Source organism: Myotis nattereri (genome assembly GCF_964212035.1).
Source record: "Myotis nattereri genome assembly, chromosome: 18".
NCBI lineage: Eukaryota > Metazoa > Chordata > Mammalia > Chiroptera > Vespertilionidae > Myotis > Myotis nattereri.
In genome coordinates, this window is record NC_138093.1 from 4,868,870 (window position 1) to 4,884,782 (window position 15,913).

Genomic DNA, 15,913 nt, shown 5'->3' on the forward strand with positions numbered 1-15,913 from the left:
GCTCCTTTACACAGAAACCCCGGAGGAGACCAGCAAGGTAAAGCGGATGCCGGGGTCACCCAGCACATTGAGTGTGCAACTGGGCACACACAGGTCCCAGGAGAACACCTGGGCGATGCCAATGCCATCCATTCATTCTAACCCAGTGATTCCGACGGCCCCGTCCACCAGCTGGTCCTGGCACCTTTCGTCCTCGGACACACTGATTCAGCGGGACCTTCCAGGCCCCAGGGGCCGTCTAAGCAGCGGAAGGTCCAGAGTCAACCCGCATGTCTCCACTGCAATCCTCCGAAGACCCGGTGCTCAGGTGGAAAACAAGTGACTCAGAGCTGGCGGCTCTCCGGGGGAAGCGTGCACGGCTGACCCACCGCTGCAGCTGCTTCAGGAATTGTTTCCTGCAGCTGTTCGGTGGTCTGAACGCGCCTGAGCTGACTTCCTGCCGCCCTGCGCAGAGGACGCAAGCACCAGTCCCACCCCCACTCCGTTCTGCCCCTGGGCCAGCGCCAGGCCTCCCGGGCCCACAGATGTGCGCAGCCGCCCAGAAGATAACCGGGAGAATAAACACGGAAAACACCGCCCTCCTTCTCCACGGGAGCCCGTTCATAGGAAACACACACGCACACCAGCTGAAGGCCTGAAGGCCCAGGGTCTGCATCACCGAGGGTCTGCAATGCCACCTAAGGGAGTTAACCAAGCCCCGTGGACTCCCCGGCCATCACCTTCACCACTGACGGCGGCAGATTAGACTCCGTGAGCTCCGTCTGCGTGCGCCCTGGATAAACTGCACTGAAAGGACCAGCACAGGCCTGAGGGTCTCTGAGCGCAGCTGAGACGGAAGAAGGACGCGTGTACTAAACAGCATGTACTTGCAGAAACACAGAAACCTATTCCTAGAAAGTTTCCTAGTACAAAACAATAAATATTTCCATTTTTAAAAGAAATAATCTCACACACACACACACACACACACACACACACACACACACACCAAAAAAGGTTTGAAGTGTTCCAGAGAGACCAAGCCTCCACCTGATAATCAGCAAGTGCCAAAAACACCAAAAATGAAATACAGGGAAAATGAAGAATGGACAAATATAGTGAAAACCTTCGAAAAAAATGCAACACAAAATACTGACTGGGTTGCAAAATAGCTCTACAGAAAGTGAGTGTAAATGCCGTTAGATTTTTCTGATATTCGTTTAAAGAAGGGGGGTGGGGGGGATGCGCTAGGTTGCATCTGCTCCGTTATTTCCTCCTGTTTTCTCTCCTTACCTTTCACAGGTCATATCCAGCCCTAATGAGAGCTCACCCTGGGCCCCTCTTGCCGCTGCTCTGGGAAAGGTCTGCATAGTTTGCAACCACATTGCTTCAGCCTCATAAGCAGGACTTGTCAGTGCCTTTAGTGTGCCAGACCCCTCCCACAGAGGGAGGACATGGCCTGCAGTGTTAACCCAACTCATGTGAACAAGGGTGTTTTTTCCGAAGCTACCCATTCACATTTCTCAAGACAATGGGGTTCCTTGGGCAATGCCCTTCTAGAAGTTTTCAACTGTATTAAGGTTCGAAAACAGTGAAGGGTTTTGTGAACTGGCTCAAAAACTACTAGAAAGCAGACCCAACATGCACTTGAATAATCACTAGAGTGTGAAGAATGACCCGTGCATGGCCCGGGCACTAGGGCTCTGTAAGACGCGGTGAGAATGGGAAAATCTGCCTGGTGTTAACCTCCCGGGTGAAATATACCAGCAAAGACAGTGAAAGAGATGGAGAGGCTCCTCAAAAGGTCGCTCTGTGCAAAAACAAAGGAGGATCCTGCTGGCGCTAGCCGACCAAACCCCCCCCCCCCATTCAGACCCCACATTGGGGAAGGCCAGAGGCTGTTGCCCCTTCTCCGCCCAAACAGACACAAAGGAGGCCCCGGACCAAGCTTTCTTTGTCTGGAGGGAATCACTGGAGAGCTTAGTTATGTAAATACAGGCAAGCCCCGGCTGTCAGACGGGAGCCGTGAAGGCGGCCTTTGTGGGCAGACAGAGGTGGTCTCCTGGGGACCCTGGTGGGCTGGGCCGGCTGCAGGCTGGCAGTCGGCTGATGAGCAGGAAAGTCCGGGCCTTCTGGGAGGAAGGAGACCAGAGGTCCCCAATGCTGCTCGGACAGGGGGAGTCGGTACCTCCATAGAGGTCGAATGAGGAGACCCCGCCCTAGCCGGTTTGACTCAGTGGATAAAGCATCGGCCTGTGGACGAAAGGGTCCTGGGTTCGATTCCGGTCAAGGGCACATGTCTGGGTTGCAGGCTCGATCCCCAGCAGGGGGTGTGCAGGAGGCAGCCGGTTAATAATAAGGAGACCCTGACCCAAGTGCGCTGGCAGGAAAGCACCCAGGAGCCCCTGAAGAGAACTCGCCACACAGCTGGGGGGACGTGGCCCGGCGGGAGGCTAAATAAAGTGCTGCGGGCGCAGAAGGCAGCGGGCGGGGGGTGTCAGAGCCGCCAAGGAACCTCGCAGGACCCATCTTCAAGGGCACCGGCTGGCAGACCTCCGCTGGAGAGGGAGTGCCAGGCGGTGCTGGACATGAGGCTAATTAGGGCCCCGTGGGCCACAAACACCCCGGAGGCTCTTGAATAATTCAGGATGGAAAATACTTCGGGGAAGAAACATCAAACTTCTAATAAGAGTGGGAGTTCAAACAGGAAATTATAAAAAGAGAGATTTACATGTCAAACGCTTCATCCTGGGCAGTAAAAATAGACGGGACATGTGTTAGTGGCTGATCCATGGCAGGCACTCGCCAATGAGGATCTTTCTAGCCAGCCCAGGGCGGCCCACGGAGGCCCCCGAGGCCCCCTGCACCCCCGCAAGCCAAGCCGAGGAGCCTTGGGTGGGGGGAGTTTTCCTGTGACCGGAGGCCAGGCGGAGTCCCAGGGGACACACACAGGGAGAGGGACACCAGCACAGGTTGCCCCGGTCCTGCCGGGGTGCACGTGGGGCTTTGGGGGGGTGGGGGGGCCTCAGAGCTCACAGGAGGACCGGAGGCGGGGGGTGGGGACATGGAGACTCACGTCATTGCCTGTCTCTTTTATGGCTTCTTACACGTAAGAAGTTTAACTTTATGCCCAAAGACTACAGAATAAGTGGCCATCACTTCTGAAAGGGTGATTCCAGTCACCTCGTGCACCAAGTGTTGGGGGCACACAGGAGAACCAAAACATGAAAACATTCCCTGTAACAATCGTCCTTGGAAATAGCTATTAGTGAAGGAGTTATTTAACCACCTCAAACATCTCAGTGATTCGTGTCCTCTCCAAGTCACCTCCCCAAGTCAAAATAGAGAGAGACCACAGAACATCCCCAACTCCAAAAATGCGGAGTCTTTGGGGTAGAGAGAGAACTGGAGGGAAACGATCCTGGTCCTCAGACATGTAGGCCACTTAAGTCACATGTCCTATTTCAACAAGAAACAAGTATTTGCTTAAAGGTTCTCCAATTAAAAAAAAAAAAATACATGAAAAAATAAAATGCAACATTACCTTTCCGAAGTCCCGGACATCGAACAGGTCAAAGGCCTCGAAGAGCTCGCTCTTCCTCATTCCGAACGTCTCGCAACAGGCCGTGAGGAAGGTCCGTATGTTCTTCAAACAGAGAAACTGAGGGACAGAAACAGCCATTATTATGTGGCGCATGCCCACGCTGCCTGTCCTCGGTCGCACCCGGAACGCCGTAAAAAGCGACCGGGAGGAAGCCCTCAGTCTGAGGCTGCTGCTCAATGGCCCTGCAGCAGGATTTACCAAGCAGCCACCCGTCCCGGGCCCCCCCGGCCGGGGACATGCTGTGACCAAGGCAGACGAGACGTCTGTCCTCGTGAAACCCATGTTCTACGAAGACAGACAAGAACAAACCCGGCAACAAAAACGTTAGTGTTTTTATTTTCATGTGGTGCTAAGCGCAGTAGAAAAAAATAAAGCCGGGCCCGGCCCACGTAGCTCAGTGGTTGAGTGTCAACCTCTGAACCAGGAGGTCATGGTTCAATTCCAGGTCAAGGGCACAAGCCCGCCGGGATTGTGGCTTGATCCCCAGCAGGGGGCGTGCAAGAGGCAACTGATTGATGATTCTCTCTCATCACTGATGTCTCTCTCTCTCCCTCTCCCTTCCTCTCTGAAATCAATGAAAATATATTTTATAAAAATAAAGCCAGGAGGAGGATTTGGGAGGGCTGATCAGGGTGGTGGTGGGGAGATTCAATGGGATGGTTGGAGAAGGAAGGTGTCAGAGAGAAGAGGACAGGTAAGCAGGGACCTGAGGTGGTGAGGCGCAGGCCACGAAGAATCCAGGACAGAGCCTCAACCCAGGGCCCTCGGCAGCAGTGACAGGGGATGTCTGAGGAAGGGGCGACATGGCCCGGGCAGCTGCGTGGCCAGCAGAGGGGGAAGGTGAGCAGAGGGAAATGGGATCGAGAATGAAGGACCCTGTTGGACAGGTCTGTACTCCGACTGAGATACGAGGCCTGGGAGCAGAGGAGGGACGCAATCTGTTATTTTTAAAGGGTCTTTCAGGCTGTTTTGCATGTAGAGTAGAAGGGGCTTGAGCAAGGATGGAGACGGGCAAACCTGTAGGAGGCTATTGCAATGATCCGCGTGAGAGAGGCCCAGGGGAGGCAGGTGTTAACATCTGGCTGCGCTGGAGTTGAGATGCCCGTTCGTCATCCCATAGGAAGTGGACGAGTCTGGAGTCCGGGGTACGGGTGTGCACTCCACACACAGAGTATACACAACCGTGGTTTTCACCATGATGCTGCCTGACATAACCAGGGAGAAGGCAGGGGGAGGAGAGGAGAGGAGAGGAGAGGGCCTGGGGCCGGGAAGCTTAGGAGGCCAGGAGATGAGGAGGAACCCACCAGGGTGAGCAGAGCGACCAGGGAGAGAGAACAGCCCAGGGAACAGCTCTGCCCTGAAGCAAGGAAAGCGCGTGTTGCCAGGAAGGAGGAGTGGTGAGCTGGGTCAGCAGCCGCTGACGGTCAGGTAAGATCCGGCCCAGCGCTGTGCACGGAGCCGGCAGTGTGAAGGCCCCGGGTCCACCGAGACAAAAGCAGCGGCCACGTGGGGATTGGGAGGAACGGCGGATGGGGGCAGGTTCAAGAGACAATGGGAAGAGAAAAGGTGAAGATAAAATACAGACTCTCGCAATTTGCTGCAAAAGGAAACAGAGGACTGAGGAGGGAGGGAGGGAGGGAGGGAGGGAGGGAGGGAGGGAGGGAGAGAGAGAGAGAGAGAGAGAGAGAGAGAGAGAGAGAGAGAGAAGACTTTTCAAACACAATGGAGCTGCTCCGACATGATCCTATTTTGATGGGAATAACGTGATAGAGGGGAAAGCTAGTCACGCACGAGAGAGGGACAGTCACCCCAACGAAGCCCTTGAACGGCCAAGTGGAAAAGCTGAGCCTGGACAAGAGCCGCGCGGCTCATCACAGCCCTGGGGCGCCGAGGGCAGGCAGACGCCAGGGACGCTGCAAACACCAACAGAACTCAGTGTCATTGTCAAAAACACCGACCCACCTAAGCAAGTGCACACACCCCTCAGTGAACGCGTCCTGTGTGGAAATATCACCCGCCATGGGGCACGTGACATAAAATTATCCACCTCCAGAACGTAAGAGGCCCCTGAGCTATGCCTGCGGCCGCGTTTCTTTCCTTTCAGCGCTGTGGATGTTTTATGTGGTTGCTTTGTGTCTCACCTTGGTTTGTCCTTGAATTCTCAAGAGGCACATTTTACTTCCTCTCCACTTGAAACACCCAGATTTTTCCAGGGGCTTAACTCAGACACGGACTGCTACCCTTTAACAGGAACCCCCCTCAGATGCTGAGGCCGCAGGGGCGAGAGCCACAGGGAAGCAGCGGCCGTGGCGGACGCAGGGCCTGCGTGCACCCTGAACGTCCCGGGGAGGCCGGCAGGACACGACGTGGCTCTGCGTGCAGCCCTGCCCCACAGAAGCACTTCTTTACAGATTAAAAGCCTTGCATTCAGCCAAGACGGACAATAATGACTCTCCTGCGGCTTCTGCAACTGCTCTTTTGACATAATTAAGTGCCCGACTCATCGCTCACCCAGGAGCAGAACATAATTGCACCCGCCCCCTCCCGAAGAGTCCTCGCCCAAGTCAGAGGTCCCCCGTGTGGGAAGGACGACCGGGACTTCCACCCAGCGCTCTGGCCCTGAATTCAGAAAGCAAGTGTTACCGCTGAAAGTAAAATACTGTATATACTGGGAAATGTGGTCACTATGCAGGCATAGAGGCGGATTTTAAAAAAGGCCTTCCCTTCTGTCTAGAACCAGCCTTCGCCTGACTCACCCCTTAACCAGTCCGATTCCACTGCGTCCCACAAATATTTGCTGGGTTTGGCAAAGGTCCCTGCACACTCCCGCTTTTCCAGGCACTCCTCAAATTTGATCACCCCTTAATCCACCTACTCTGTCAGTCTCATTATTGAAATCTGTTCGTCCATCCCATGTATTTCCTGTGAACCCAAAGCTAAGTCTAGAGTTAAACACTTTTGGCAAAAATACTCTCATATTGTGAACTTCCTCTTTCATCACAGCAGAGCACACGGAATGTTATGCTGTCCCGTTACTACTGATGCTAAGCTTGATCACTTGGTTTAGACCAGCGGTTCTCAACCTGTGGGCCGCGACCCCTTTGGCGGTCGAACGACCTTTTCACAGGGGTCGCCTAAGACCATCCTGCATATCAGATATTTACATGACGATTCATCACAGTAGCAACATGACAGTTATGAAGTAGCAACGAAGATAATGTTATGGTTGGGTCACAACGTGAGGAGCTGTATTTAAAGGGCCGGAAGGTTGAGAACCGCTGGTTTAGATGGATACTGCCACATCTCTCTGTTGTAAAGGTACACGTCCCCCTTTATATCAGTAAAAAGAAAAAAGAAAAAAAACCCCAAAACAAAAAAAAAACCTGGGGTGAGAATTTGGAACCATGTGGCTGTCCTATTTCCCAATTATTTTCATCATGGATTTATAGCATTCGTTGATAATTGTTGCCTCCATTATTCCATTTTGGGACTGCAAAGGAGTGCTTTTTCTAATTCTTTCATTCCGTCTCTGCCTTTCTACTCCTCCATGCACTTTTTTTTCTTGTGTCACAACAATCAATTGCCATCGTTCTGTTTGATCTGACCACTGGGGGTGCCTTCAAACCACGCCCAGTGTCCTCTGGACATGACTCTCTTTCCTGCAACCAAGTTGTCCCAGGCCCACCTCCCAGTTCCTCTGCTCTGGTTCTGGAATCAGCCATTTCTCCAAGCAGGTCTGTCTCCTTCACCTGCAAATGGTATGTAGAAACCCAAGTCTGAGCACCAGGCTGCTCCCAGATCACATGGGCCAATTACACGGGCCAGTTCTGTCAGAAGAACCAGCCCCTCCGCCCTTGGCTTCAGCATCGGTCACTTGCAACAGAAAGAGGTGATGCAGGTAAGGTCGGCCTCACTGCTCTCTAACGTCCTCAGGCACAGGGGTTCCGACATCGCGGCGGGGACTTGGTGGCCTCTGTGGACTGACCGACTTGCCACTTCCACACAGTATGTTGTTGTGTGATTCAGCTCCCAGGGAACCAGCCCACACGTTCTAGACTCGCTCAGCCATGCTGTCTGAGCATCCCTGGCCCCGTATGCTTTAGGTGAACGCGGTTTATGTAAAGCATCAGCTCCACACCGGAGACTCGGTAAAAACTGTGTCACCCACTTGCACCCAAAACCGAACAACTGGCTATAAAATGCAGGATGCTGGACTCAGCAAGGATGACTGGGCTGTAAACAGAAGTCAGACCCGCAGGGGAAATGCAGCTATAAACACGGGTGCTGTGACAAGGGAGGGAGAGTTTACACGGCTGGGCACCCAGCCGTGCCATCTGACAACTGACCGGGGTCAGTACCCAGACCAGGAGGCAAGTCATCTCCAGTCTCTCTCCCACGATCGAGATGTGAGATTACGATGTGGTTCCCAAATTACGCACCCACGTGCCCTGGAACAACAGAGCAAACACCCAGGGACACTGAAGGGTATTTCAGATTTTCAAGAAAATCACAGGAATACTCCACACCCGTCAGATGCGACACAAACCACTGGTTCAGATTAGTGCGAAGTTCCAACCGTAGGTCGCACGGCGCTCCTGCCACGGCCTGCCTCTGTGAAGCTGGGTGCACGGCAGCTGCTGTGGTTAGAAAGCAGTACAGAGTCCATCAATGCAGGACCAGAAGTGGGGGGTGCCGGTGTGTGAGTGATGAGGGAAGTTGTGCCATGCCCAACAGGTAAGTAGCTATGGGTATTTAAGAAGCAAATTAAGAGTAAAACCTTTTTCCTTTCAATTTGTCTGTATTCTTTTAAAAGCATATACTAGTATGTATGTGTGTATATATATATGTGTGTGTGTGTATATATATACATATATATATATACTGTATGTATGTATGTATAATACATATTTTTATTATTATTTCTAATACATATTTTTTATTATTATTTCAGAGAGGAAGGGAGAGATAGAAACATCAATGATGAGAGAATCATTGATTGGTTGCCTCCTGCACGCCCCCTACTGGAGATCGAGCCCACAACCCAGGCCTATCCCCTTGATCGGAATCAAACCTGGGGTTGGTCCTTCAGTCCGCAGGCCAACGCTCTATCCACTGAGAAAACTGGCCAGGGCTATATTTTTTCTTTCCCAAACCATGAACTTGTCTAGAACTAACAACTTAAAAACAAAAATGCTAGGGTTTTTAGATTTATAGGTACAGAGAACATTTTGATGGTTGCCAGAGGGGAGGGTGGTTGGGGGATGAATGGGTGAAAAAGATGAAGGGATTAAGAAATACAATTTGGTAGTTACAGAATAGTCCCCAGGAAGTGAAGTATAGCACAGGGAATATAGCCAATAATATTGTAATAACTATGAATGCCACCAGGTGGGTACTAGATGTATCGGGGTGATCGCTTCATGAGTTATGTAAATGTTTAATCACGGGGTTGTATGCCTGAAATAACCTAATATTTTACATCAACTGTAATTTTAAAATTAAATGTTGGGTGACTTGTTTTGTTGTTGTTGGGCCCAGCGGTGAAATGGGGAGGAAATCACAGTTGCTAAACGTGCCGTAAGCAGAGAAGATGTGAGTACCTCTGTTGTCCATGATTCCAACCTCCAAGGCCAAGGCCAGCAGGCTGAACAGCGTGTGGTCTCCAAAGGTTTGACCTAGTTCCGAGCTAAGTTGCTAATGTGAGCAATAAAAAGGCTGCCGTGATTGGATGTTCACAACTATTTGACATTATCAGGGTAGCGGAAGGGCCCAGAACTGTTACCACGTACTTGCCACCCTTACGTTGACTTTGCTCATCATCCACTCTATACCACTTGTCTAAAGAGGATGATTGCATCATGTTTGCTTCACATTCAGGAAGAATAAATTACATCGATTTGGGGATGGGAACGAGACCCCTGGAATGCAGTGCCCTGTGTCTGGCACAACCTGACATGCCAGCCTTACCTAGAACCCTCCTCCTCGCCGCCTGTCTCAGGTCCGCCCTCCCGTCATACACCACTTTCTCAATGAAGCGTTCCTACCCCAAATCAGGGCCCTCATCCAATTCTCTAGCCTCCAAGTTGCGTGCAGGTAACCAACTGGCATGTGCTACCGTACACTTATATGTATTTTTGCTTTCTAGAGAAAGCCTTGGGTATGCCTCTAACTAGCCTGAAATAGCTCTCAAACAACAATGCTCCCAGTGCCTACCCAAGTGCCTTTCACAGGCCCAGAACTGTTCACTGAGGCTGCTATTAACGGCCTCTGACGTTTCAATACTTTTATACTTTTTATAAATGGAACAGCATACTTTGCACTCAGATTGCAATCCACTGAGCCAATATACTCACCACGATGATATGGAAACTACTTTCAAAGGCATATTTATAAAGCACATTGGTTTTTCAGTTGATTCGAAGTTATTGATTTTAAGAAATAACTTCATCATTTATATTTCAAATACTGAAGTTTTGCTGCTGGTTTTTAATACTGCTTTCTAAGATAGAAAATCTATAATCTTCTTAATAAAATGAAGCCACTTCTTTAAAAAAGAAAATATTGCCTTATTTTTTTTTTTTTTTTTTTGCTTTTTTGTTTGTTTGCTTGCTTGCTTTTCTGCCTTCTGTAAGGAAAGGTTAAAGATTCATGTGATAATCCAACCTAACACATATATTCAAGTCAAGCATGGCCACCCAAGGAAGCACTAGGCCAGTGGTTCTCCACCTTCCTAATGCCGCGACCCTTTAATACAGTTCCTCATGTTGTGGTGACCCCCAACCATAAAACTATTTTCGTTGCTACTTCATAGCTGTAATTTTGCTACTGTTATGAATCGTCATGTAAATATCTGCTATGCTATATGTGTTTTCCAATGGTCGCGACCCACAGGTTGAGAACCGCTGCACTAGACAGAAACTCGTGTTGTAAAAGCTGCTTCATATATATAGGTCAAGAGCTTATTGAAGACAAAAGTGCCACTGGAATGTTGAGATCATCAAAGGATTGTTCCTATATCATAAAAGGAAAATTCCCAGATCAAAAGTTTCTCATCGTGTCCTAGCCCACGTGGCTCATTTGGTTGGGCGTCATCCCATGCACCAAAAAGTTGCTGGTTCGGGCACATGCCCAGGTTTAGAGCTCAATCCCTGATAGGGGGGGTGTGGGAGGCAGCGGATGGATGTTTCCCTCTCACATCAATGTTTCTCTCTTTCTCTCCCTCTCCTTCCCTCTCTTTAAAAAAAGAATCAATAAAAAAATATTTTTTTAAGTTGCTCATTGTATTCCGATTCCTGAAGTCTTAGCGCCTTTGAGGAAGTGCCCATTCCTAGGAGACGCACTGATGATGCCCAGAAAGGCCAGGAAGGGCCCTTGCAGCCACTGAATAATATCCTTTAAGAATGGCTGTTATCAAGCCCATCACAGCCACTCCCAGAAACGCAGAGGCTTGTTACGGTGGCCACAGCCACGACCGAGCGGGAGCTTCTCAACCACAGGCTGCTTCCTGAGCCTCTTTTCTTGCTGCTGGAAATGGCCAGCGGCACATGGCACATGTCACATGTCCAGGTGAGCTCTACAACTGGGAGTCTTGTCAACGACTGAGGCCATGTCTCCATGCTTAGCACCTGGTTCAGGACTCTCCATGAATTTCTTTTGTTAGTTTGTTTTTAATGTCGAAGGAAGGGAGGGAGGGAAGGAGGGAGGGAGGGAAAAGAGGAAGGGAAGGGAAGGAGAGAAGGGAAAGGAAGGGAAGGAGAAAGACAGACAGACATATAGACAGAAAGACCCAAATGCATGGCATGGTGTCTGTAGTCCCAGGAACTGACAGGTACTTCACATTACATTCCTAAGGCAAGTCTCAGTGATTATTATAGTAGGAATTATTATAATTAAATTTAAAATTGCCATTTAAATGAAAACCATCCTATATAACCCCTTAACTATATACATAAGTAACACCTTTTGGGTTGTTATTTGTACAAAATCTAGAATCTAGCAAAGGCCACATAACAAGCCAGAGGCCTCACCCCATCTAAATAAACCAAAGGGAGGAAGGAAGGCCTAAAAAAAGAAAGGAAACTATCAGCATTGCCTTCTACCTGAAATCTGTGTATTATTATTATTTTTAAATGTACAGGCAGGCCTATCAACCAATTCAAAACTCACCGGTGCTTCTTCTGTGGCTCATGCTACTTAAACAAAAAACGACCTGAAATATCTGAGGTCCCTCCTAACTCAATCAACTTTAGCAACTTCCTCATGTAAAGCCTAACTCAATTCTTCTGCAGCTACACAGCAATTTCTTATTCCATTATTGACAGAGACACTGTGCATTGTCTATAGGTATTATGCTGCAACGTTCTTAAAGGATATTATCCGATTTTTTTTCCTTACCCAAAGTACCTTCCCCTCCAGAGCTTAAACAATACTTGTGTCTCTTCCCAGCACTCAAATGAGCAAAGGACAGGCCGGGTGGGTCTCCACACCCTCATCACACGCGGGGCTCAGCGCTGCTTCCTCTGCATCAGGGTAGTTCTCAGGACGTTCCCGGTGAGAAAATCCTGGTTTCATGCTCTCTAATTACCATTCCTGAGGCACCTTTGTGAATTCAGACTTCAAATGCGACTCAGAGAACAGAAAGCGGTCATTATCACCCAGCCAAGTGGAGAATCCCACACCAGAGCTGCCACTCCAAGCGTCCCGGGCCATCCCCATCTCTTTGGGGCAGGAGGCGGGCGGCCCTGGCCCACCTGCCCCGTCTGGCACCAGGCAGAACACAGACACCACGCCCCGCAGGGACTGCAGCCAGGGCCGGCATAAATCAGAACGAGAGGCCGCATCTAGAGCTGCTTAGTTCGCCGTGGCTGAGTGAGGGCGTACCACGTGCCTTAAGTCGGGTTCCCTGAGATAGTCACAGTGGAGAGAGATAACGTCTTCCTCATTGTACAGATAAGGGAGCCTAGGCCTCCGGCCTGAGGTCACGTTGCTTTAAGAATATGCTGAGACCTGAGACTGCAATCTGATTTCATTAGCAGTTTTAGTTCTGCTGTTGCTTTAAACACAGTGCGAAGGCTGTAACATGACAGCCATCACCTTTCACCTCGCAGCGCTCTTCCATTTAATTCTGCTCTTCACCACCACACCACGCTCCTCGTTTCTCGAAAGCGGCATCGAACGTGAATGAAGCATTAGTGGATGCTCATGTACACTGCACGGTTTGGGGTGGAACTCCAAAATGAAAAGGGCTTGGGCCTAGCCCCACCCCACCCCCACCCCCCGGACACCCCTGTCTCCAGAACAACTTCCTGGCTGAGTCCTCCCTGTCATGCCTCCCTTTCAACTTTTCCCAGGGGCTGGAAGCCTGGGAACTACATCTCCCAGATTCCGTGCCAGCGGGATTTCGGTGTGGGCTGGGTGGGCGAGAGGCGCGCCTGTGAGTGAGACGGCTAGAAAGGAGAAGAAGCAGGGTTCTCCCCCAACAGTGGCAGGCAGAAGTGGGGACGAGTGTCAGGCTGATGTCTGCGCAGCTGCGGGTGACGGGCTTGGCAATCATCCGCTCTGGGGCTGCAGGTCGCTGAGCTCGTAGGTGGTGGCTTCCTGTGATTCCGGCTCTTCCTGGTCTCCCAACAGTCATGTATCAGGTATTTCCAATACCCACTCCCTGTGTCATTCCCCACTTAACCCTCTTCCTGCTGAAATACTGACAGTGCTTCCTGCTTTCCTGTTCTACCCAGCGAGGAAACAAGGGTGATCTGTGGCCGGAGAGATTGCAAATGACCTTTCTCTTCTTGTTTGCATTTGATGGCTTTTGAAAATCAGCTTACGGGTGCCAGGTGGTCCTTGAAATATCAGGGGCGGACCACTTGGTAAAGTATGTGATTGTCTAACCGCTATCCTGTATGCCTGAAACTAATACCAACTAATATTAAATGTAAACTGTAATTGGAAACAATTTTAAACAAAATAAACATCCTGCACTTGTAATACGGTTCAACTGGGAGGAGTTTTGGGTATTTTAGACCTGCTTCTCCTCAAAATATGTTCATGTCAAATTCTGGGTGCAAACGTCCTCAGAATCGATTCACATGCATTAGCTCACTTTCAAGTTCAGAGATTAGAGGGAGGAAAAAGTGAAGGCTCCTCTGCCCATTTCCTGCCACGGTATTTGCAAATGCTTTAAATTTTAATTGAAAGATAAAATTTGAATGTTGTTGCCTAAAAAATGTGGAAAAAATAAAGCACACTGTCTGTAACAGAGCAATGTTCCCACAGTCCTAAGTAAGTGGGGCACGTGTTCCATTTCCCTCTTTGGCCTTAGCGGAGCTTGGCTGGCAAGAGTGATCCGATTAAAATCTGAGAGCGCTACCGCAGGTCTCAGGGCAGCCTTGTTTGGACAGAGAGTACAAAATGGTTTTTGACATTATCATCACAACCATACTCAGAAGGCTCTATTTCTTTATTCCAATCCAAGAAAAACTTGGATTTACTCAAGGAAATTTTCAAAGGGCCTTATATGCTTATCTTGGCACTATAAGAACTCTAGGGTGTACTTCATTTTAAAAATATGAATATCCTTGAAAACTTGTCAGAGCAAACTCTCTGTAGTTATCTTCTGAAATGGCTCGATATGAGCATTGCACAACTCCAGACTTTCTCAGATGTCATCTCTAGGACAAAAAATAGATACACCTCTACTTAGCTCAGAATCGTAAGTTCTTTAGCGGCCAAGAAATAATCATGAAAAATGTGAGTCTGGACCAACACCCTCAGAACAGAGTGGAATAGTTTGCCATTCTTTACCCCCATATAATAAACACCTGGGAGTTAACCAACAAACCCAGAGGGGAAGGTGTAAAAAGACAGTAGGTTAGAAGGAGTAGCATTTACGACGACAAGGAGAAGAAAAAAAACATGGCCTACTGATGTCATGGTTCTCAACCTGTGGGTCGTGACCCCTTTGGGGTCGAACGACCCTTTCACAGGGGTCGCCTAAGACCATCGGAAAACACATATATAATTACATATTATTTTTGTGATTAATCACTATGCTTTAATTATGTTCAATTTGTAACAATGAAAATACATCCTGCATATCAGATATTTACATGACGATTTATAACAGTAGCAAAATTACAGTTATGAAGTAGCAATGGAAATAATTTTATGGTTGGGGGTCACCACAACATGAGGAACTGTATTAAAGGGCCGCGGCGTTAGGAAGGTTGAGAACCACTGGTCTAGCGGAAGAGACAAGTGTAGGGAAGGGAGGCGAGTGATGGAGCCAGTAAGGGTGGGCAGGACTTTGTGGAGTTAAACTAGCTTGGATTTGTTCCTGAGGACCCTGAAAGGTTTACTCGAGAAATATCAGAAAGCCCGACCGGTGTGGCTCAGTGGTTGAGTGTCATTCCTGTGAACCAGGAGGTCACAGTAGAATTCCTGGTCAGGGCACACGCCCCGGTTGCGGGATCAATCCCAGTAGGGGGTGTGCAGGAGGCAGGCAATCAGTGATTCTCTCTCATCGTTGATGTTTCTATCTCTCTTTCCCTTCCCCTTCCTCTCTGAAATCAATAACATATTTTTAAAAGAAATATCAAAAAAGATAAATGTTTCCAGAAAAAAAAAAAATGTCACTATACCCAGAGTGGAGAAGCAAGAAGCAGGAAGCCATGTGAGAAAAGAAAGGAGGCAGAGACATCGAACAGGTGCAACACCTGAGCTCTGTGTGTCGCTAAATCTGAAAGAGGCTGACTGATGACAGAGACTTGTTTCTTTCGTATGTGAAAGTTGAGGGCACATGTATGTGCCCTTGGAAACTACACCCTAATTCTATAAGTTGGGGGGTGGGGGGAATTAATGAAGGACATAATTAAAGTTCCTGGATACGAGGAAAAATTTTTAAATGTGACTTGCTAAATAAATGTGACTTGCTAAAGATATCCTAAAAGTATAGCCATAATAAAACATACACTTGGGAAGTAAATATGAAAATCATTTGAATCACCAATTGATGCCTTAATGCAACTTGCAACACTTTGAATTGTACTCGAAAACCTTTTCGACCTAAATTTGGGGAAACTGCATTTGGCCACTGAAAATTCTGTACTTAATGCCTGAGTTAGCTGTGCATAGGATTTGAATTACACAGTAAGATTAGATTAAAACCAAAAAGGTCAGTCCAATTCCAATTTTATATTATACACAAGAGATCTAAAAATCTTAACACTAACAAATTTTTCTTCCAGATTAAAAAAAAAAAGAGGACAATCTAGAGAAACAGCAGATAGTGTACAAATCACTAGCCTTTTCTTCAGCTTTACTCTGCATTTGGGG

At 48.8% G+C, this 15,913-nt stretch overlaps 1 protein-coding gene across 1 annotated transcript in view; it reads right to left on the minus strand.

The window, feature by feature from the left end:
• Positions 1-15,913, minus strand: part of VAV3 (vav guanine nucleotide exchange factor 3) — a 164,795-nt gene that overhangs the window by 134,467 nt on the left and 14,415 nt on the right. Inside the window, exon 2 of the mRNA XM_081112007.1 lies at positions 3,524-3,640. Coding sequence (XP_080968133.1) covers positions 3,524-3,640 — 117 coding nt within the window. The remainder of the gene's footprint in view (positions 1-3,523; positions 3,641-15,913) is intronic.